Below are 24,515 nucleotides of genomic sequence, written 5' to 3'. Positions count from 1 at the left end.
TTGGCCCGGCCCGACCCTGATTTAAGTTATACTATAAAATATATATTGATATAATTTATACATTATAGACTTTAAATTTCACCCACATTTTTTTATATAATATATTATACATGAAGATAATAAGTGTTTTATATAATTTATTATATTGTTATTTTATGTAAAATTAATAAGTTCTTCCCAACCCATTCTAGCCCATGCATTTTTTCCCCCTCCCCATGATCAGGGCCAATCAGGGTCGGCCCGGCCCGACCCTGAGGGCGGGTCAGGGTTGGATTTTTCTGGCCTGAGTCAGGGTCGGGTCGGGCCTGGGCCCAGCTAAGGGGACTTAGGGTTGGGCTAGGGTTCTATAAAACCCGGCCCAACCCGACCCTGTTGCAGCCCTATTTCTGATTCATAGTTTTTCATTAAAATCCTAAAGATATATATATCCAACAAATTAAGGAAAAGAAGAAAAAGAAAGAGAGTGGCTAATATCTGTCAACTGAACATTGAATGTAATGGCTTTCGCCGGCCAAACAAAAATTAATGTCAGAAAATCTCAAATTTTTCCATCATTTCTCTTAAGGTCATACATATCCAACAAATTAAGGAAAAGAAGCAAAAGAAAAAGAGTGGCTAATATCTATCAACTGAGCATTGAATGTAATGGCTTTTGCCAAACAAACATTAATGCCAGAAAAGCTCAAATTTCTTCATCATTTCTCCTAAAGTCATTGTAGATCCTCCCTTCTAAATCAACCTATCAAACCATTAGTTAGCTGTGTGTATCAAATGAAAAGATCGCTTCCTATAAATCATGTGGACAAGTTGAAACACAATCACAAACTCACACTGCGTGCAAAACACATATGAAGAAAGTCAAGATCGAGCAATATGATAACGATTGTTATAGTATTATTGGTTGGTTGTCCTTTAATTTTGGGACATAATTTTTGCTTTGGCTTCGGCTGGCCATACACGTATTAATTTGTTTGCTTCTCCTCCTCCACCCAAGAAATAGCTGAGAAGGTTTCTTGGAGATATTAATTTTGTCATTTGTCCAAGTAGTATTATGGTCGTCCTTTTCGGACATTTATTTCCTTTTGATTGGCTGGGCCATTCACGTAGTTGTTGCATCTCTACCCAACTCAAGGCCGGGAGCTCGTTTTTTGGTAGCTAGTCATCAGAATGTGAGGGCATTTTGGTTAATATATATTCTAGGGGTGTCAATTTCAGACCCGGATCAGCTCGATTATTAAAAGTGTAATATCAGTCGTTTCCGGTGTGGGGTCTTTGCCCGTCGGTGATTAATCGGACTGACCAACTATATGCCCGACCTAAACCCACCCTTTTAGCCCGACCTTTAATATTGTTTGAAATTACCATTTTTCCCTGCACTGCCCATAAACTAAAGATTCAGGCACAAAAACTGAAGTCGATTCCGAGCACAAAAATTGTATGCATGTGCAACTATGGTTGCTAATCTTTGATGCAACTCGTCATCATGTTCCGATGTTTGACAAGGTAGAAATATACTCTCTCAGTATTCATTAATATTTCATAGATTTGTCATGGTATTTATCAGAATATCAAACAATTTTATAGTCTTTTACTCCTTAAAAAATCTTAAGATTTGATGATGGGTGGATCTCGATAAGATTTTTGGGCCTCATTTTATTGATATCCCCTTCCAGCCACATTGGAGAACAATTTTAGGGTTGCACCGTTTAGAGCTTGTCTAGAGTTAAATAGACACATAGCCCGCTTAAGATCCGGTTAAGGCTTGATTCTTGTAGCTCACTTATTGCCCGAGACCGATCGACCATATGTAAACTGTACCATGCCCGTCCAAGCTAAGCCAAGTTAGCTAAACGGACGATCACGATGCAGGGTTTGAAATTAGTTAAGCCCGATATATATATATATATATATATATTCGTGTTCATACCCAATGGAGCTCTCAGCTCTGATTGGTAGCAGTCATATTAATTTGTGTGTATCTCATAGGATTTTATTATTTTTTTTTATAGAATATCTCGTAGGTTTTTTAACTGTATGTAGCTATATCAATCAGAGCAAATCCCTACCTACATATTAAAAGGGAGAGGGTTGAGCATGCCGCTTACTCCAGGCAAGCGGGCGGCCTTGTCCAATGGGAAAGGTAGGATGGGAAGGGGTAGGGTGGTCCTTTTCCTTGAGAGGGGAGAGAGATAGACACATGTTTCCCATATTAGAATTACAATAAATCCATATATATATATATATATATATATATTGGATAAATAATCCATATGGTTAAATACATGATTTTGGCAATGTTATAGCCAAAACCCTATACAAATATAAAATTGCCTGGATCGAATCAAATGAGTTAAACTTGTCGATTCCTAAAACTAGGATTAGATACCTTCACTTGCAAATTCATGTTTATTTCCATTTCCTTACTTGTTAAACTAATTAACTGAATTATGGTACATGTGATTTCTTGTTAAATGGTATTTTGGAGACTTCTCCGCAACATGTAGTATAAAGGATTTGATTAGGGGAAAGGGGCTTGTTTGGGAGTGTGGCTTTTGCACTCAAACACAAGTCCTTGTAAAATGATCACCCCATCCCCATGAAAGGCAAAAATCTCTCTTCCATTTAATTTTATATTATCATAATATTTTTTTTTTTCATTTTTTGGGATAATGTTCTTATAAAAAAGATGATGACCATTGTATACCTCTCAAAAAAAATTTTGAGTGGAAGGAGAATAAACTATTTTTGTTTTTGGTAGAAAAACAAAATATATTAATAGGGGTTGTCAAAGTGTACAAAAGTTTCAAAATTTACAAAATTTTGCTGATGCAGCATGGCAGAACAAGATCCTAGTTAGACTAGCATTGTTAGCATTTGTGTTTATAGAGAAAACCAATTCATTGAAGTTCTTAGTAGCATTGGACATTTGGAGAAGATGTGGGAGACGGTTCCATGGCCAAGTAGTGGTTAATGGAGCTGGTAAAAAGAGGCATATGTCCTTGTTGTTGCACCAAACTTCTTTAATATTTAAGTGCAACCTTTGTGCATATTTCAAACTTTGCAAAAATTCAAATATCTCGACCTCTAGATCAATCGCTGAGTTTATATACCCTGCAGCTATCAAAACAAAATGTCCGTCTAATAAATGCATACAACACAACCAGAGGATTCTAGACTTGAGTTAGAAGCTCTTGTGGAAATTAAAATAAGGTAATTTAGCATGGGGTTGGGATTACACAAAGTAAAAATCTAAAGGGAGATGGGTTAAAAGAAGTAAGATTATAAAGCTCAACTTGGGAGGATGAGAAAGGGTGGCAAATGTTAAGATCTGAAATCCATCTTAATATAGATTGACAAAACGAATTTGGATCAGCCATAACTAAATCCTTAACAACTTTGTTTCTGACATGCGAGATAGCATAACATGTAATCATATAAACTAAGAAAAACCAAATACGAGATTGTTTGTTAAGAGCATTCGATGAGATGAGTGCCACACAAAGTTGTGTCAATAAAGAACTATAGAGAAACTCAATTTTCAATCCTAAAGGGCCTGTAGCCTAGATTCGCTTAGTCCATTCACATGATAAAAAGATGTGTCAGGTGGATTTATCACAAGAACCACAAAGAACACAAGTAGACTCGATCGAGATCCAATTTGGGAGTTGCTTTGACTAGAATTTTTACTTATAAAACATTCAAAAATAATAGTTTAACCTTAAGATGTAAATTAAGTTTCCAAAGAAAATACCACCAATTCGAGAAAATGGAATCACGAAATGAGCAAATTGAGGCCTAATGTATTTTGCAGCCAACCGAGTTGAGAAGTGGCGATTCTTAGACACGGAACACCACCAATATTGGTCCTCATGTCTTGAAATAAGAATCTTAAAATTTCTCCAACAAAAAAAGAGGGAGCAAAGACATAAGTAAAGTTATATTCCAACTAAAGTTAGGAATAACATCACAAACAAAGGAAATACACTCCAAGGGATAGAGCAACTAGAGATGGAAGGGATCCAAGGGTCCTCCCCTAAAAGAGATTTTTTTTCCATTCCCAATTTTGAAGTACACCATCTTTTTGAGCATTGAAAGGATAAAAGCAATAGTATTACACGTCCAGAAACCACGTTTAGACATCACCTTGGAATAAAAAATAGACTTGATATGAAAATACTTAACTTTTAAGACACGGGTCCAAATGGTAAAATCATCATTTAGGTGTCTCTACCCAAGTTTTACATCACCTTGGAATAAAAAATAGACTTTATATGAAAATACTTAGCTTTTAAGACACGGGTCCAAATGATAGAATCATCATTTGGGAGTCTCTACCCAAATTTTAATAATAATTGTAAAAAATATACTAGTTATCTAATTGTCAACCTCTCAATTTGACAGTGCAATAGTTAAGGATCCTATAGCTTTTAGTATTTTGATCAAGTTGTAGGAAGTTGGGCACATATTTTCATTACCAATCAACATTGAAAATAATTATAATAAAATCGAACCATTTAATAAATAGTTTGATTTTGATTTCTGCCTACTATACTCCGTATCAAACCGAAACCGTCTAACACTCTTTGGTAGCTTGGGGTCAAACCTACCGTCTATTCTTTATTAATATTCTAACAAAATGCTCACCCTCAACTTTTTTGAACATTTTGGCAATATCTCTCTCTCACGCACACACACACATTCATGACAAACTCTACCCATATATTGTCGTGGTAGTAGGCGGTTAGGCTGCTTTACTCGAACCCACCTGAGCCGGCAAACCCCAAAAGGAAACTAGGTTGGGCTTCTTTGTTTAAGCCTAGGATTGGGCTTGGGCTTTAAAAAATAAAAAATTAAACTTGAGATAATGTTGGGCTTAGCCTGGCAAGTCTCTGAATATCAGAAAACTCATTTTTCTTTTATGAGATAGAGGTCTCTGTCCGGGAGCATAGCATAGGTTAGTACTCTTTGGGTCTCTCTCTCTCTCTTCCACCAATAAGGGTAAAGATGTCATTTCATAAGGGGAATAGATAGATAGACATAGGGAGGTGCTAGCATACTCAATGTTCTCGGACAAATAATATTTATCCCATATTTTATATTATATACATACATACATACATACATACATGCATACATGTATTATTTAACTTCAATTCAAATGATAAAATATACTTCAAAATTTTCAATCTACACTCCACTTTGCATCCATCTCAATAGTACTTAATTATGGTAATTGTAATGCAATGTATATACATGTATTTAGTGGGTAATTACACTCTTTTTAGTTAAATAATCCAATTTAAAGCACAAGGAAGATAGAAGATTATATGACCAAATTGAGCAGTTCACCAGTAGAGGAGCTCTTATATGCCCATAATCCATTTTCTACTATAATCTCATTCAAATTTCTGAATTTCATAAATTTACCTAAACAGACAGGTTAATTTTGCTATGTGGTTTGGCATTCATGCTAATACTTACCATGGATGGATGTTGTGACTTATATAGGGAGCACAAATAAGGGTTTGTGAAATTTAATGGTTAGGGGTTGAATTTGGTTTAAGACAAAACCCACTCACCCCATCTTTTTCACCCCCACAAATTCTCAACCTAATTACCTTGTAAAATATGTAAGGAACTTGAATGCTTCAAAACATAGGAAATATGGTTAGGGTTGACCTTGCCACTAATAAAGCCTGACCCAAACCCAAACAATTACCATTTTCGTTTTAGGATTCAGTATCGGTATCGGTGGTGATCGATATTGATATTGATATCAATACGGATTGGTCAATATGGTATAGGTATACATTCATTCATAATCCGTTGCCGCTGAAAAGAAAACAAAGAAGCAAACATATAAACAATTGAATTGGTATGTTTCATATGTGTTTTATAAGCCTCCATAGCAATTGATGATTTTTTTTATTAATTAATAAGTATATTCCTTAGTTTTAGATTAACAAATTTGAATACACGATGAATGGCTATCAACCTAATTATTGGCAAAATAAAATTAAAGACAAGAGCGTCCCAAATTAAGCATGTCTTTTGTAATCATATAAAACCTATGTATGTGTGAGTCTCATATCTATCCATGAGTTTTACGATCATATGATATGGGTTGCCTAATTCAAATTTGTTATAATAGCAGCTTATGTAATTATTTTAAATAATTTTACTATGAAAAATAAATAATAAAACAAACATTGAAAAAATTTTACTATGACATTTAAATCATATTTTACCTCCTGTATTTAAATGTTTCAACAAGGAAAACTTTGCACTAAAATAAACAGAGCCTAAAGGGAAAAAACTCATTTTCACATCAAAGCAGCTCACCCTCATTTTTGCCAAATGGATCATGATGTGTATGTTTCCACGATTGGCTTGGGTTAGCTATGTGTTGAATTTTAGATCCAAAATTCAATAAAATACCTCCCTTGTATGTTCATTAGGGTTGTAAATAGATCGGATTCGGCTCGGATAGTGCTATATTCGCATCCGCATCCAATTAGCTATCGAACGGATTCGGATAGTGCTAAACGGATACGGACACGGATACAGATCGAATATTTTATCCGTTTACATGTAAGTATAACTTTTTGGATAGCTATAGCCTATCCGTATCCGCATCCGTTTAGCTTTCGGACGGATTCGAATAGTGCTAAACAGATATAGACACGGATACGGAAACGGATTTCAACTATTCATTTACATCACTAATGTTCATGCATTCTTACTGTTTGACCATTGTTGTGCAGTCTCCCATCGTTTCAATTCTTAAAGGCTTTATTTTCCCACTTGACAAATTCATTTTATGTTGAAATTAGACATGAAAATACTGATTGGGGAACCTTGGTCTTCATTGTCCACCAAATTTAGACCACCTCTGATGTGAATAACGATAGGGAAAAGGGTCTCTCAGCCAAGACATATACTATACCTCATTACATGTCTTATTGTATTATTATAATATATATTTAAAGTCAGAGAAATAATGATTAAAAAATGGGAGAGCGTGGCTCCTGCACATGTGAGGTCCAATGAAGGAGCACGTGGAAACATCATGAGGAGTGGGATTTATACCTCTCATAGGGGGTGGGGTGGTTATTTCGCCCCCACGGTGTTTGGGCGTGGTCGTGTGGGTGGTACACTCCCCAACATAGAGAACTTTTATCTTTAAAAATTTTAATGTGAGAGGATGTAGGGTACTCTGCTTGCATTGTAAAGATATATTATGCATTGTTTACAAAGTTTTGTTTGTTAAAGTTAGGGAAAAGGAATGCTATTGGTTGCGCAAAATGATTGGTGTATTCCTTGTCCTTTCTGCTTTTCCAAGGATGTGCGTCAGATATTTTCTACGCGGTTGTGTGCACCTGTGCGACTGGGTGGCGTTCTTTCTCCCTTAAAGTAACCTAAACTTTAGGGGGGGTGGTGCGATCGTTTCGCCCACCCCATGTGTTTGGGCGCATCCTACGGCCCCACACAGAGAACATTTGACCTCAATAATAAAAATAGAAAATAAATGCGCACTCCGCACCATGCGTGCTCTATAATTGTGCATTCGCGCCAAAATAGTGACTACTCTGAGAGTCTCTTACCAAAAAAAGAATACTCTGAGAGTCTGAGATATGTTCCTTTCTAGTTAGGGTAGCACTGGCGGAGTCAAACAACAGAATTCAATGGCGAGTTTCTGCCATTCCCTATCGACAATATCCTTAAGCCTCTGAGAAGCCTAAAAGCGCTGAACCCTAATTTCACAGAGCTCGTTCGTTTCACCATTGAAGGGGCTCAAAGAAATGGCGATGGCGATCTCAAACGTCCTCCAGTGCTCCAACTATCATTTCTCTCAAAGGAAACCTTTAGCTTCTCGTGATCCTTCTCTCCCTCTGTTTGTTAGGTAATATCTGTCGCGAAAGCTTCAGTAATTTTGAACCTGAGTTTCGTGCCATTGCCTTTTATCCCTGTACTTTCTGCTTAATATTATCTTTACTTACGAGGTTTTGCGATTTCTGAAAATTTCATGCTCTCGCCTGCATCTAAAGTCTGAATGTCATATTGTTTTTGAGGATTAGTTTTATTTGATATTTCATACTGTTGAGGTGCCGTAGGTACTTCATTCTATCCGTTGTTTGTCATCTCTTATACAATTACAAGAAATAGGCTTGAGGTTTTATGAAACTTATGGTTGAAGTAGAATACATACTTGAGGCTTTGTATTTATGAGTTCTGTTCTATGAGTTTTGTGCTTTTCTATTATAAAAGGCGAACTGTATCTGGTAATGTCCCTGCGTGCATTGAAGCCTGTAGTGACAAAGGTTTCTTCTACTTGGAACATCGACATGGCATATCTAAGTTATCTATCTGATAATGGATCCTCTGGATTAATCACTTCTGAGCCTTGTCATATGATAATATTTTGCAGTCTTTTAGTTCTTTTTTTTCAATCGAACAAGGGTGATAGAGTGACTTTCTTTTTCCCATGTGGAAGAGTATTACTGAGGTAGTGCTTAAAAGGGAGGTGGAATGGCAAACACACGACCCATTTTGGGTTACTATATCCTGAGCCTGTTCTTCCAAATAGCATTATTATAGTTGTTTATTATTTTTTCAATGCCTTAGTTTTAGCATGGTCTTGGTTTGAACAGGTATTCTAGAACAATTCCCCGAAAGTCCATGGTGGTTTGTATGGCTTCATCTGCTGCAGGAAGTTCTAATCCCGATAATGATGTTAACCCATATGAGGTAACTTCAATTCATGTTATGTTTGCCATTCTTATGGGAATAATCATAAGCAGTGGCCAGTAATTTTTTTTCTTCTTACCAATCGACTCTTCTGTATGCGTATATAAGGTTCTTGGTGTAAGCTCCATAGAAGGATTTGATATGATTAAGGCAGCATATACAAGAAAACGGAAGGATGCTGAGAGAAGAGGTGATGAAGCAACTGCTGACCTTGTAGGTTACAAAGGGTCTTTTGCTTGAATTTGATATTCTCGTTAAATTTCATGTTTGGCATATTCTAGGAAATACGGGTTTTCATTTAATATGGGATCCTGAGGTATTTAAATTTATGTTCTTTGCAGTTGGAGAAGGCATATGATAAAGTCATGATGTCACAGCTGACAAATCGGAAGAAGGGCCTAACATTTGGTTCATTTAAGGTGGGTGAACTTACCCTTTTGTGTAACTTATTTAGAATTTCTTTTCTTTAGGAGCAGGAAGCATCGGATTTAATTTGCCACATCTTCTCTGCTTATTGTTAAGTGGAAAGAACGCTAAAGAAAATATGCCTTTGTAAACAAATTCCATTGGTCATATGTATTCAACTTTTAGTTTAACTTCTCGTAAAAATAATTTGGGTTGAACTGGATGTAGCTAAATGTGGTTGGATTGTCCTTGCCTCTTTGGTTAAACAAGATAAAATTACTTTTTGTGAATAAGGGGGGGTGGGTGGCTAAGTAAGATGCATGGCTTTCAATAGTCACTCCTGAGACCTTACCAATAGGGAAGGCATTGTGATGCGGAACCTGCGTCACAAAAACCTATTTGGGTTTGCTATGGACGCCCTCGGATAATAAAAGACTCAATTCAAGATCTTAGTAGCAAAACAGTAAATATTTTGAACATTATAAGTGCAGTAACAGAATTGTAAATAGCGGGAATCTTAAAGGGTAATTTAGTAGATAGGTGGGGGAAAGGATTCAAAGGGAATTAATATCAAAAGACCTAGGACAATCTTGGAACTAAAAGTAACTGAAGAGCCTGAAGTAATTAAAGGTGAAAGGAAGTAACTAAGTGACAAGAAAGAAAAGATAAACCAATAATTGTGGGTATGGGTTATTGATGCACGTCCAAGCATGAGAAAGAAGAAGAAGAAGCCATGACTTGGCTGTTTTTGTGTTTTTGTTGGAGCCTTTCTTTTTCCCATACTTAGTTTTTTTTTAGAGTTTAGTTATTAGGGGTAAAACAGTCTTTTTCCCTTTTATTTACTTAAGTGCTACTTAGTTTATTTCCCCTCCACGATTTCTAAAGGAGGATTAGTTTTTAAAAAAAATCAGATTATAAGATCTGATCATATTGTAACTAGCATTCAGAGCTAGGACTACAGTTCCTACTCTGATCATATTGTCATTAGGACTCAGAGCTAGGATTACAACTCCTTCTCTGAATAGGATTGATTGGCTGATTGATGGATCAGCCCCTATTATAAATACATCAATTCGTGGGAGGCTCCCCCACTGTTCATTATTACAATTTTGATGCTTCTTAGCCTTGCTGCTACTGCTGCTGCTCTTTGTGAGTTATATCCTTGTGGATCTCAAGGTGGTGAAGGGTAGGTGGACTCCTGCGACTCCTTGCATTATGAAGATCGGGAGGTTTTATCAAGTCTTCAAGCTATTGCCATTATTCCTGCATTACAGTAAGTTCAAACCTGCAAGTTATTTCAAAGTTTTCTTCCACCTAGCCATTACCCTTCCCTTAGATCTAATCTACATCCTCTTTCACCCATCAAACCTTAAACTCCATTAAACTTGCAACTCCTACCTCAACTAGGACTCCCTTATAATTCCAGATTTAGCCCTCACCCTCAAACCCTACTTCCAGCCACATTCCCCACTTCACTCCCCACACTCGACCTTAACCCTAGCCTTTAGTATCCACTCTAATCCCTCCATTCCCTTACTCCATTAAACCCTAAGACCTGCAACCCGATTCTGCCCAACTGCAGAATTTTAAAACCCCTCCAAACCCTAACATCTTTATATCATTAAGACCTCCTAAACCTGCGTATTAAAACCCTATAAACCCCATTATCATTACTCAACTCTAACCCTAGATTTTGCCCTAATTAGCCACATCTGTCCCATTCGGCCAACCCTATTACATAACCCTATTCCCCTGGTTCCTAGTGGGACTTTTCCTACCTAGGACTACATTAATTGGTATCAAAGCCATGGAAGAACATGGCAACCCTGTTGTTGATCCAACACTACCACCCCCACTTGATCCCATGGCTGCAAACATGGACATGCTCCATAAGATCAGTGATCGGTTACAGATTGTGGAACAAAGGCAAGCTGTGCCTCTTGTAAGCAACCCTCTATATGTAGAGGAGGATAGATTCCAAGTTCATTCTGAAGTACATGGAACTCTGGGAAGGGATGAATATCATAGAGGTCATCCCAGGCGTCACAGGGACCACAGAGATCATTCCAGACATGATAGAGATTACAGGGACCGACGTAGACCTGACAGAGATGACTACAGAGAAGACAGGGACAGAACTACAGAAGCACCTCAAAGACCTAACTTTGAGGAATATGTGAGAACCTACTTCACTGGAGATGAAGCTACTAATAGGAGGTACGATACGTAGAAGGTCAAACTAGAACTAAAGGAGTATAATGGTCATGGTGATCCACAGATGTTCTATGACTGGCTTGCTGCCCTGGATGATTATTTTGACTGGTATGACTTGCCGGAAGATTGAAAGATGAGATTGGCACGTTCCAAGCTGATTGGCCCTGCCCGAGAATGGTGGTGAAAGACAGAGAGAGACATGGAGCGCGTAGGTGATGCTCCTACTAACTGGGAGGACGTGATAATGTAGTCCTAGGTAGGACAAGTCCCACTAGGAGCCAAGGTACTAGGATCACTTAACAAGGCTGCTGGTTTGGGGCAGCTTAGGCTAATTAGGGCAGAATTAGGGTTACGGTTAGGGTGTTGAGCTAGGATTTTATTTGGTAATGATGGGCAGGTTTTTAGGAGTCTATTGGTGTAGGTTTGGATTGATTTGGATGAAGTTGGAATTCTAGGGTTTCAGGTTAGAGGCCTTATGAAAATGGACTGTTTGTGAGATCTAGGGTTTAGGGGTGGATTTTGGGAAAGAGGTTTATAGGGTATTAATGGGCAGGTCTAGGGGGTTATTTTGGTATAAAGAAGTTAGGGTTTGGATGAGTTACAAAATTCTGCAATTTAGGGTAGAATTGGATTTAGGGTTTTAATGGAGGTTAGGGTTTGATGGATGGAGGGGAGTTTGGACTAGGTCTAATGAAGGGGAATGGCTGGACAGATTAGAAGAAGAAGGTTTGAAATCAAATCTCAGATTGAAACTTACTGGATTTGCAGAGATCTTCAATGGTAGCAACTTTGAAGATGAACAATGGGGTCTCCCGATCTACAAGATGAAAGGAGATAAGTAGCAGCCCTCCCGATCTTCACAATGCAAGGAGTCGATTGGAGATCCACCAATCCCTTCACCTTGATATTACTCACAAGGCAACCTTGATATTACTCACGATGGAGCAAAGGCAGCAACAAAGGCAGCAAGCATAAGGCTGAGTTTTTATTATTCAAAATTCGTCTACAATGCTGGCCTCCCTTACAAACTTATATAGAAGACTCAAAAATAGACTTAGACACTAAAAAGGAATGGCCTAACCTTATCCCTAACCTATTAGGCAACTTAAACTGACTAGGAAATTCAAATAGACTCAAAATAGAGTCCTAATGACTTAAAACAACTTAAACTACTTAAAATAAAGAAGATTCCCTAGTAGCCAATAGGATATAAGAACCTCTTAGCCAATAGGATCACTTCACTTAAATTAGACCAATTGAACCAATTGAATGTAACCAATTTAAACCGGTTCAATTAAAAACACAAAATAAAAACTAAGTATTGGGCTAATCCCGTATGCAACCTATATACCCCTATTTCAGGCCCACTAAAGTGGCCTAATACATAGAAAACCCTTGGGAACAAAGGCCCAACATATATATATATCCCAACCCTACACTTATTCCCAATGAAACAAGCCCTATTTGATGATGAATCTGCATCACGTGAAGTATGACTTGAATGAGAAATATTTGCCTAGACATTACAGAGCTCAGATACAAGATCAACTCAATTCCCTTCGGCAAGGAACTATGACTGTATCTGAGTACATGCAGAAGTTCGATTCTCTTTCTTCTTGTATTGATACCAGAGAGAGTGCTACTCAGATGTTATCTTGATTTCGGCTGGGATTGAGATCTGATATTATTAGGGCGATTGGAGTTGCCGATGTTCTGGACATCAAGGATTGCTTTGAGAAAGCCCTGAAGGCTGAAGACCTATTGAACACCGCTAGAAGGTTTGGCTCCACTGCTGTCGACACCGGGAAATCTTTTCCAGCATCCAAACCAACTAATGGTTACAATAGAGGTAACAACATCACTGCTGGTTCTACACGGACAGCCCCCTATACTGGCAACTCTTCCCGTGTGGACAAGGGCAAAGCACCAATGACCACCTGTGAATCAAATACATGCTATCGCTACAATGAAAAGGGACATTATGCTAAGGATTGCCCACAAAAACAGAGGCCGATTCATGTAGCTGAAAGAGAAGAAGAAGACCCTGATGATTTTGATGAACAAGGTATTTATGCATCACCCCCTGATGATGATGATGATAGGACTGCCTACTTTGATGACCTGGGTGATGACTTTGAAGTTACCCGAGGTGTTTATGTAGTAGCACGTATGTTGAGTGTTGAAACTAAGGGTGAAGATTGGTGCCGTAGTTGCATCTTCTATACCCGCTTGCGAGCAGGCGAGCGCACTGCCCAGATAATTGTTGATAGTGGCAGCTGTGTTAATGTTGTTTCTAAAGACCTTGTAAAGAAGGCAAATCTGAAGTTTGAAAAGCATCCAATGCCATCCAAAGTCTCCTTATTGAATGGGAAGAAGCTTGATGTCAACAAAAGATGCTATGTTCCCTTATAGGCCCACAAATATTCAGAGGAAATTTGGTGTGATATCATTCCGATGAGAATGACTGACGTTCTATTGGGAAGACCATGGTTATACGACAACGATGTTGCCCTCCTAGGAAGAAAAAATCAGTGTGTGTTTAAACATAAAGGAGAGCAGATCACGTGGTACCCTCTTAATTTACCTGCAGAAGCACGTAAACGCCGTGTCATGCGCACCAATCGACGGGGACAGAATCGGAAGTAATTTGTTAGCTGTCCCACGAGAGGGGTTTGAACAAACCAGCCATGATACAGCTTGTTTTGGTTAAATGTGGTGACTGCCCAATCCAAAGTGAAACTTACTAATGTAGTCCTAGGTAGGAGTAATCCCACTAGGAACCGGGGTAATAGAGGATTCTCTTAACAAGGCTGGCCGATTGGGACAGCTTAGGCTAATTAGGGCAGAATTAGGGTTATGGTTAGGGTTTCGACTTAGGGTTTTATTTGGTTATGATGTGCAGAATTTTATGAGTCTAATGGTATAAGTTGGATCAAATTTGGTTGAGGTTGGAATTCTAGGTTTTGGGTAGGATGCCTTGTGAAAATGGACTGCTTGTAAGATCTAGGGTTTAGGGGCAGATTTTGGAAAGAGCTTTATAGGGTATTAATGGGCAAGTCTAGGGGTTATTTTGGTATAAAGAAGTTAGGTTTGGATGAGTTACAAAATTCTGCAATTTAGGCAGAATTGGATTTAGGGTTTTAGGGTTCTAATGGATCTATGGATTAATGGAAGGGGTATAGGAGTAGATGGAGCTTAGGTTAGAGGATTAGAAGAAGAAGGTTAAATGCTGAATTAATAAACTACTTTAAATCTTCAAAGATTAAAAGATGCAAGGAGTCGATTTGGTACCGGTGCTATGTTACCAAATCTGCCCGCCTATAGGATGAGTCCTACCGAGCATGAAGGAGAGCTGCTCCAAAAGAGGTTCATTGAAGAAAGCATAAGTCCTTGTGCTGTTCTAGCCTTGTTGACACCAAAGAAAGATGGTTCGTGGCGCATGTGTGTGGACAAGCTGTAGAGCTATCACGGGGGGGGGGGGGGGGGGGGGGGGGGGGGGGGGGGGGGGGGGGGGGGGGGGGGGGGGGGGGGGGGGGGGGGGCAGTGGGGGGAATAAAAAGGATATGGGGGGGGGTTTGGGGGGTGGGGGGGGGGGGGGGGGGGGGGGGGGAGGGGGGGGGGGGGGGGGGGGTTTTAGTGGGGGGGGTGGGGGGGGGGGGGGGGGTGTTGGGGGGTTGGGGGGGGGGGGGGGGGGGGGGGGGGGGGGGGGGGGGGGGGGGGGGGGGGGGGGGGGGGGGGGGGGGGGGGGGGGGGTATGAAGAAAAAAGTAATGTTTTTTTTTTTTTTTTTTTTTTTAAGACAGAGAGGGGGGGGGGGGGGGGGGGGGGGGGGGGGGGGCGGACCAACACAAAAATCCGCCAAGTATATGTTCCCAATTCCTAGGCTTGATGATATGCTAGACATGCTGTCCGGTTCTAAGATCTTCTCCAAGATCGATCTTCGAAGTGGGTACCATCAGATTCGCATCTGGCCTGGAGACGAATGGAAGACAGCCTTCAAGACCAAAGATGGATTGTTCGAGTGGAAGGTCATGCCCTTTGGCCTGACAAATGCACCTAGCACATTCATGAGAGTCATGACACAGGTACTTCGTCCTTTCATCGGTAAATTTCTCGTTGTTTATTTGATGACTTTTGGTGTACAGCAAGCATCCAGATGAACATATAGACCACGTGAAACAAGTTCTAAGAGTCTCCGGCAAGAGAAGCTGTTTATCAACTTAAAGAAGTGCTCCTTCATGCTGCCCAAGGTTGTTTTCCTTGGTTTTATAATCTCTTCAAAGGGTGTTGAAGCTGATCCGGAAAAGGTCCGAAGCATTGTCGAGTGGCCTATTCCGACGACATTCACTGAAGTACGAAGCTTCCACGGTTTGGCTTCCTTCTACAGGCGATTCATTCGCAATTTTAGTGCCATCATGTCACCCAAACCGAATGCACCAAGCAGAACAAGGGTCAGTTCGAATGGACAGCAGCGGCTCACAAAGCCTTCTAGGTGATTAAGAAGAAGATGACTGAAGCTCCAGTGCTACGCCTGCCCAATTTTGACCATGTTTTTGAAGTTGCTATTGATGCTTCCCATGTTGGTCTAGGCAGAGTTCTTATGCAGAATGGGAATCCCATTGCCTTCTACAGTGAAAAACTTAATGATGCCAAGACTTGGTACTCTACCTATGACATAGAGCTTTATGCTGTTGTTCAGGTCTTGCGACATTGGAGACACTATCTTATTGGCAAAGAATTTGTCATGTACACTGATCTTGAGGCACTCAGGCACCTCCACTCACAGAAGTCCATTAGCACCAGGCATGCTAAATGGGTTGCATATCTACAGGATTTCAATTTTGCCTTAAAATATAAGTCAGGAAAGGAGAACACAGTGGCTGATGCACTAAGTAGAAAAGTCCTGACTTTGAACACTTTTTCAGCCCATGTACTTAGCATCGAGCAAATCCGAGAAGAGTATGCTAGTGACACGGACTTTCAAGTCCTATATGCTGATTTGAAGCAGGGTGGACAGCACCCTAAGTATTCATTACATGATGGTTACCTGTTCTTAGGAACCCGGCTTTGCATTCCCGATTCGTCCTTACGACACCATATTATCAGGGAATTACATGGAGGAGGCTTAGGAGGACACTTCGGGAAAGATAAAACCATCTTGCAGGTGACTGATCGGTACTATTGGCCTCACTTGGCCAAAGATGTAGAGCATGTAATCCGGAGGTGTCGAGTTTGCCAGCTAGCTAAAGGTACCAAGCAAAACACAGGCCTCTATTCACCACTGCCGATCCCTCACCAGCCCTGGGTTGATCTAAGTATGGATTTCGTACTTGGATTGCCCCCTACCAAAGACAGATTTGACTCCATCATGGTGGTGGTTGACAGATTCACCAAGATGGCTCACTTTATCCCCTGTCGAAGAACCCTTGATGCTTCCCACATCGCCAAGTTGTTTTTCAAGGAGATTGTTCGCACCCATGGGTTACCAAGTACCATTGTTTCTGATCATGACGTGAAGTTTATGAGTTACTTCTGGAAGACTCTATGGCGGAAGACAAACACCAAGCTTTTGTTTTCTACTGCATTCCATCCCCAGACTGACGGGCAAACAGAAGTAGTTAACAGGAGCCTTGGTAACTTGCTGCGGTGTTTGGTCCGCGATTATGAGAAGACATGGCCCTCTATCCTTGACATTGTTGAGTTCGCATACAACAGTTCTGTGAACAGGACCACTGGTCGTACTCCTTTCGAGATTCTCCTTGGGATACAACCCCGCCGTTCGATTGATCTCATTCTCTTACCCCCTCAAGCTCGGGTAAGTGTTGAAGCAGATGAATTCCTCCGCCATATCACCGAAGTGCACGCGGATGTTCGATCCAAGATAGCACTCAGTACTGATCACTACAAGTCCACTGCTGACAAGCATCGCCTTTTCATAGAGTTCAAACCTGGGGACATGGTCATGGTACGGGTGAATCCAGAGAGTCACCAAGCGGGTGTCAACAGTAAACTCCATCCGAAGAAGATGGGTCCATACAAGGTGCTGAAACGTATTGGGCCTAATGCTTATGTTCTAGAGCTGCCTACTGATATGGGCATAATCAATGTTTTCAACGTGGCTGATCTATACTTGTACACGGGGCATCATTCAGATGATGGTGATTCAGAGTACATGTTACGGCTGCCCCAACTGAGGCCACCTACGGAAGATGTGATTGAAGAGGTTCTGGACGATATGCACAAGACAACTCGTCAAGGCGCCGGTTACCACTCTTTCTTTGTCAAATGGAAAGGTCGCCAACGCCAGGACAACACTTGGATCCATGCCGATGACTTCAAGAAGCTTGATCCGGAGTTATATGATCGCTATATGGCATTCACCCATTCATCGGAGATGAATGTTTCTAAGCCGGGGAGAGCTGATGTAGGTCCAAGCATGAGAAAGAAGAAGAAGAAGCCATGACTTGGCTGTTTTTGTGTTTTCGTTGGAGCCTTTCTTTTTCCCATACTTTAGTTTTTTTTTAGTGTTTAGTTATTAGGGGTAAAACAGTCTTTTCCCCTTTTATTTACTTAAGTGCTACTTAGTTTATTTCCCCTCCACGATTTCTAAAGGAGGATTTGTTTTTTTTAAAAATCAGATTATAAGATCTGATCATATTGTAACTAGGATTCAGAGCTAGGACTACAATTCCTACTCTGATCATATTGTCATTAGGACTCAGAGCTAGGATTACAACTCCTTCTCTGAATAGGACTGATTGGCTGATTAATGGATCAGCCCCTATTATAAATACATGAATTCGTGGGAGGCTCCCCCACTGTTCATTATTACAATTTTGATGCTTCTTAGCCTTGCTGCTACTGCTGCTGCTCTTTGTGAGTTATATCCTTGTGGATCTCAAGGTGGTGAAGGGTAGGTGGACTCCTGCAACTCTTTGCATTGTGAAGATCGGGAGGTTTTATCAAGTCTTCAAGCTGTTGCCATTATTCCTGCATTACAGTAAGTTTAAACCTGCAAGTTATTTCAAAGTTTTCTTCCACCTAGCCATTACCCTTCCCTTAGACCTAATCCACATCCCCTTCCACCCATCAAACCTTAAACTCCATTAAACCTGCAACTCCTACCTCAACTAGGACTCCCTTATAATTCCAGATTTAGCCCTCACCCTCAAACCCTACTTCCAGCCCACATTCCCCACTTTACTCCCCACACTCGACCTTATCCCTAGCCTTTAGTATCCACTCTAATCCCTCCAGTCCCTCACTCCATTAAACCCTAATGCCTGCAACCCGATTCTGCCCAATTGCAGAATTTTAAAACCCCTCCAAACCCTAACATCTTTATATCATTAAGACCTCCTAAACCTGCATATTAAAACCCTATAAACCCCATTATCATTACTCAACCCTAACCCTAGATTTTGCCCTAATTAGCCACATCTGTCCTATTCGGCCAACCCTATTACATAACCCTATTCCCCTGGTTCCTAGTGGGACTTTTCCTACCTAGGACTACATTAGTTATCTTCTTCAACCTTCGACAAAAGCAGTGGTGATAGAATAGCTTTTGGCTCAGATAGGAAGAACTCACCCAAATCAAACTCAGTTACACTGAGATTTTAGAATGAAGTTCCTAATCGACGTGTCTATTGATTCCAATCAGCAATCACTCAAGACAACTATCATGCTAATTAACAAAATTCCTGAAATCAGATGCTTGGTGGAACCATTGGAACCAGATCTGGTCGCTGGTTTCAATATCACAGCAGAGGAAGAATTGGGGGCATGTACCTGGTGTTTGGGTCGCCTAGCAGAGGTAAGTTAACTCCCAAAACCCTATGTTGTAGTCCTAGGTAGGAGTAATCCTACTAGGAACTAGGGTTATAGGATCAATAGCAAAAGGAACTAAGGGGGCTGCTGGTTCAGCAGTTACAACAAGACAGCAGTGTAGTTTTAGGTCAAAATTCTAAGGTTAGGGTAAGGTAATGGGAAAATAGTTTATAGGATTAAACTAGGCAGGTTTTAAAGGTCTTAATGAACTAGGTTTGGTTAGATTTGAATAAGTTTTTAAATTTCAGAAATTCTAGGTTTAGGGTTTCGGGTTTTGGGAATGAAGGGGGAGATGAGATTTAGGGTTTAGAGCTGGAATTTGGGCTGGAGCTTAAGGTTGAGTGTTAAGGGCAGTGTAGGGGTGGTTCGGTTGTAATATTGAAGGATTTGGATGGTTGGATAGGTCTAGGTAAGGCTTTGGGTTTTTGGGGGCAGAATGGGGATCGAGTGAAGGAGAGGGCCTGTTGGAACTATGGTGTAAAATTGGAACAGATCTGATGGTGGGAAGGGGCTGGACAGGATAACTAGGGTTTAAAACAATAGGTTCAAGGGGAATCGATCAGGGTTAGGTTGGATGGCGAAGAAGAAGAAGGAAACTTGCAGGGAAATGCCACAATTATGACGCACTATGGTCTTCAACCAGTCATTGCCTCTGATAACCTCTGGCTTCTTTTCTTCTACTTTGAGGGATTCAAGTTTCTTTTCTTTAATCCGTGGTGAAGGTCTGTAAGTTAAAGAGTTTTGAACATATTCTTCAAATAACTATACTTCTCTTCAACTATCTTGGCATAAGTAGCTGCCACATCAACGGACCTGAAATCATTGTTGGCTAACTCTAGTTGAATATTGGTATTTAACCCATTGCTATATCTCAGAACCTGTTGTTGGTCTGTCTCAAGTCGGCACCTCGAAGATAATTTGTGAAATTTTATCGTGTAGGAATCCATATCCTTGCCGAAAATTAATTACTTTGTGAAATAATACCTTCTCATAATTAAGAGGGACAAACTTCTCATTTAGAACCTGCTTCATGACCTCCCAATTATTAACGGGCCCAAGTCGTCTGATAAGCCTCGAGTGTAGTATGTCATCCCATCAAGAACATGCATACCCAATAAAGTTGTTGAGGACGAGCTCACACTTTTTCTCGTTCGGAAAGTATTTATAAGCAAAAATCAACTAAGGTGGCATGACCATGTTCAATGGAGGCCTTCGGATGCTCCAGTTCGGAGGAGTGACTTGATCCAAATTGAAGGTACTAAAAGATCTAGGGGCATGCCTAACATGACCATCGGAGAAGTGGTGAGGAAAGACATGCATAGTCTAGGCATTGTCTCAAGTATGACGTTGAATAGAGCTGACTAGAGGACAAGGATCCGTGTAGCCGATCACAGGTAGTGTGTATAAGACTGAGTGTAGTTGTAGTTGTTGTGTTCCTTTCCTTCTTACTTTTATTATAAATATTTTGTCTATGCAAGGATCCAAGCCGACCCCATTTAGTTGGGGTAAGGCTGAGTTGTTGTTGTTGTTGTTGTTTAGTAAGCCAATTAAAAAATTCCTCTGGCTCCTTTTCACCATTGAACTCTGGAACGTCAAACTTGATGATATAGTCCCTGTTTGAAAATTGTCGTGTGACATCATGGGGTATAGCTGGATCAGGTTGCTGTCAATTGATTCCTTAGAACCATCCTCAAGTGAGTCTGCCTTTTATAGAGGTCAGATTGGTATAGGCTGTGGGCCCACCACTACCATTTATTCTGGTCCCGTTTCAATACGGGGCCTCTCATGTTAGAGTAATCTTATTGAATATTTTTCCTAATATGGAGGCTTTTGAATGATCTTCCCTTGCGAGGTACTGAATCTACTTGGTCTTCCCCCTCCCCCCAAACCAAAAAATGGTCCCTGAAAGGTTTTGAATTTACTTGGTCAAATAAATGAATTCCTTCACCTTTCAAACAGAATGGGTTTGATCTAGGCAGATTTACAAAATGTGTGGGTAATGGGGCTAACTAGAGCTATAACCAAAGTACATAATTTGAATAAGAAAGTTAAAGAGATAAGAAGCTTATTCACCATGAACAAAGCTAGGGTTTGACCATCAAACCACTTGGAAAAGGATCATTCGCTCAAGAAAAACCATAAACAAAAATATTCCGCTCAAAATACACTAGTTCCAATGTTTTACATAGGTACTAATCAGATCCCTATGGCCCTACACGAGTTTGACTTGTTGACACTAAGATAAAGAATTCCTAATATGACTTTAATTACAAATTTCCTATTCTTATTAGTGTATAACCCCTTTCCTAAATAAATAAGAACACTACTGAAAGAAATAGACTCTTAAGTATTATATGTCTCCTAATCTTATCGAACATCTTAGAACAAATCCTGTCACATACTTACACATGATCAGCAAATTGGACATAACTTTCCAAATACAGCTCAAATTGCAAGATCTTCGTGTTATTGGAAAGGTAGTTGATTAAGCTTTCAAGCGGCACCAAAATCCTGCTAAACAGTTCAGTACTGACATTCTAAAGTAGACCCAGAGAAATGTGATAGAAATAACCCATACAACCCAATGTAGGTTGATACAACACTCTTTGATCTTGAGGAAGTAAGCCATACTACGTGATTAGGCCTCTTGGACATTCCCGCATCAATGTTCCTCTTTTCTCTTGATTGAAAGTATCACTTCTTGAGTAGTTGTACAGGAGACCTTGCAAATTTAATCTCTGATAATAAGCCTATTTTTCTAAGGTGATTCCTAAGGTCACTTTGCCTTGGAAATGCCTTTGGGCAATCTTAGTTTTATTGCTCAAGGTAAAGACTGGTGAGTACAACAACAACTCAGCCTCATCCCAACTAAATGGGATCAACTACATTGATCCCTGGCCTCCAATCAGCTCTATTCGAGGTCATACTTGAAACAAGGCTTAAACTATGCATGTCTTTCCTCATTGCTTCTCCTAGGGTCATTTTAGGCCTGCCTCTAGCTCTTTTAGTTCCTTCAATTTGAATCAAATCACTCCGCTGTACTGGTGCATCTTAAGGCCTTTGTTGAACATGGCCATGCCACCTCAAGCGACTTTCTCAGAACTTATCATGTATCGGGGCATGATGCAGGTGCACTACCTTGGATCGACCCAAACCCGTTTGGGAATCTAAATGGAGATGAACCGGGTCCAACTTGAATCGTTGGGCTAGTAGGATAGTTAGGATTTTATTATTTATTTTATTGGTATGATTATGTAAGGAGATCTTTTAATTTGTGTAGGATACGTTGGAAGAATTTTAGCAAGTTTTAAGTTTTTTTTTTAATAGGAGTCCTAGAATAATTGTTTCCTTTTTTAAGTCTTTATTTTCTTATTTATATGCTTGTAAAGATATGTATGAGGGTGTGGTGACTATTGTGAGATTTGTGGGAGGTCAGGGCAAGGAATTCCCAAGTATGATTGGATTACATCAGGGTTCAGCCTTAAGCCCTTACCTTTTTGCGCTTATCATGGACGATATAACCAAGAGCATTCAAGACGAGGTCCCATGGTGTATGCTCTTTGTCGATGATATCGTTTTGGTGGATGAGACAAAAGAAGGGATTAACTCTAAGTTAGTGCTTTGGAAGTCTATCTTGGAAGCAAGAGGCTTTAAGATTAGTAGAACGAAGACGGATTACATATTTACATGATGTGTAATTTTAGTCACACTACGCCGGAAATTGATATGGTACGAATTGTGGAAAGAGAGATACCGCAAAATGACTATTTTAGATATCTGGGGTCAATCATAAATAAAGATGGTGACATAGAGGATGATGTTTCATAGAGAATTAAAGTGGGATGGTTGAAGGGGAGAGGTGCGTCCGGAGTGCTGTGTGATCGACATATTCCTTTAAAGCTTAAAGGAAAGTTCTATAGGACTGCTGTTTGGCCGGCCATGCTTTATGGGGCAGAATGTTGGGCAGCTAAGAAGTTTCATATTGATAAGCTTTGTGTAACAGAGATGAGGATGTTAAGATGGATGTGTGGAAAAACAAGGAAGGATAAAGTACGAAATGAACATATAAGAGCGGACTTGGGAGTTGCCCCGATCAATGACGAACTCCGAGAGAGTCGTTTAAGGTGGTATGGTAATATTCAACGGAGGCCTAGGGATGCCCCAATAAGGAGGAGTGATATGACTACGATTGAAGGAGCTGAAAGAGCTAGGGGCAGATCTAAAATTACCATAGGAGAAGTGGTGAGAAAGGACATGCATAGTCTAGGTCTCGTACCAAGTATGACCTCGGACAGAGCCTATTGGAGGACAAGGATCAATGTGGCAGATCCCATGTAGCTGAGAATCTCTTGACGTGCTAGGCTTTGCCTCTTTCCTCTTACTATCTTTCATCGTTCTACTTTTTTCCCCATCTTTCATTTGTCTTTTTTATTTTTTTCATTTCTCATCTCTTCCCCCATCTTTTCTTTCCCGTTTTGGTTAGAACTCTGTTTTCCATACTTTTTTTTTGTTTGGATCCAGTTAGTCGACCCCATTAAGTTGGGATAAGGCTGAGTTTGTTGTTTTTGTTGTATGCTTGTTACCAACATATTGGAAAAATTGAAACGATGAATTGAGTTGGTTGTGTTTGAGAGCCTGTGTGCTGATGCATGTGCGATTTCTCCCCCTTCTTCTTGTGTGGTTTTCGCTCCCCTGCAATCTTGAGATTAATCTCAAATTTCTTCCCTTCTCCTAACGTCCCTCTACCAATTTGGTATCAGAGCTGAAGGATCCATTATCCTTTTCTGTCCTTGTCAATCTCTCTTATCTCATTCTTCTTCTTCCCAAATCTTTCCCATTATTGTTTTGCTGTACAGTAGAAAAAAAAAAACACATCGATTCTCACAGAATCTTCCAACCCCACTCCATCCCCTGACTCTCTTTGAGATCCATCCCTGCTATCAAACCCTCCCTCTCAATTCTCTTAACAAATCCTACGTCCCCACCGTACCCAGCGACAACCTCCCATCACCTTTTTTCTTATTTTCCCCCTTACCTCAATTGAACCCCCCTCATCTCCCTTCTAGGATTTCGAGAGCACAAAAAAAGAGTGAAGTGAAGGAAGAGCGATGGAGACAGTGAAACTTGGTTCTAGACTTCACCGCGAGTCAATGCATCCTTCGAGCTGGTCGCCTAGTTCAATTCCACAATCCACACGAAGGACCTCTCCTTCCTCGCATCACAGTTTTTGCAGTTGGTTTCGAACACTGCAACCACAAACTCCACTGGATTCTCCGTTGATAGAAGTTGAGTGGAACACCCCTCTGTTGTCGCAACCCA

The 24,515-nt window shown here is 40.3% G+C and overlaps 1 protein-coding gene across 1 annotated transcript in view; it reads left to right on the top strand.

Annotated features, from left to right (window-relative positions):
- Nucleotides 1-7,697: 7,697 nt before the first annotated feature.
- The window catches only part of LOC122666271, a 43,306-nt gene continuing 26,488 nt past the window's right edge, over nucleotides 7,698-24,515 (top strand). Inside the window, exons 1-4 of the mRNA XM_043862443.1 lie at nucleotides 7,698-7,903; nucleotides 8,652-8,748; nucleotides 8,857-8,961; nucleotides 9,090-9,167. Coding sequence (XP_043718378.1) covers nucleotides 7,803-7,903; nucleotides 8,652-8,748; nucleotides 8,857-8,961; nucleotides 9,090-9,167 — 381 coding nt within the window. The 5' untranslated portion in view covers nucleotides 7,698-7,802. The remainder of the gene's footprint in view (nucleotides 7,904-8,651; nucleotides 8,749-8,856; nucleotides 8,962-9,089; nucleotides 9,168-24,515) is intronic.

This window comes from Telopea speciosissima, chromosome 6 (assembly GCF_018873765.1).
Source record: "Telopea speciosissima isolate NSW1024214 ecotype Mountain lineage chromosome 6, Tspe_v1, whole genome shotgun sequence".
Lineage (NCBI taxonomy): Eukaryota > Viridiplantae > Streptophyta > Magnoliopsida > Proteales > Proteaceae > Telopea > Telopea speciosissima.
Note: the sequence above shows the minus strand (reverse complement) of the source record. Positions and strands in the feature narration are given on the sequence as shown.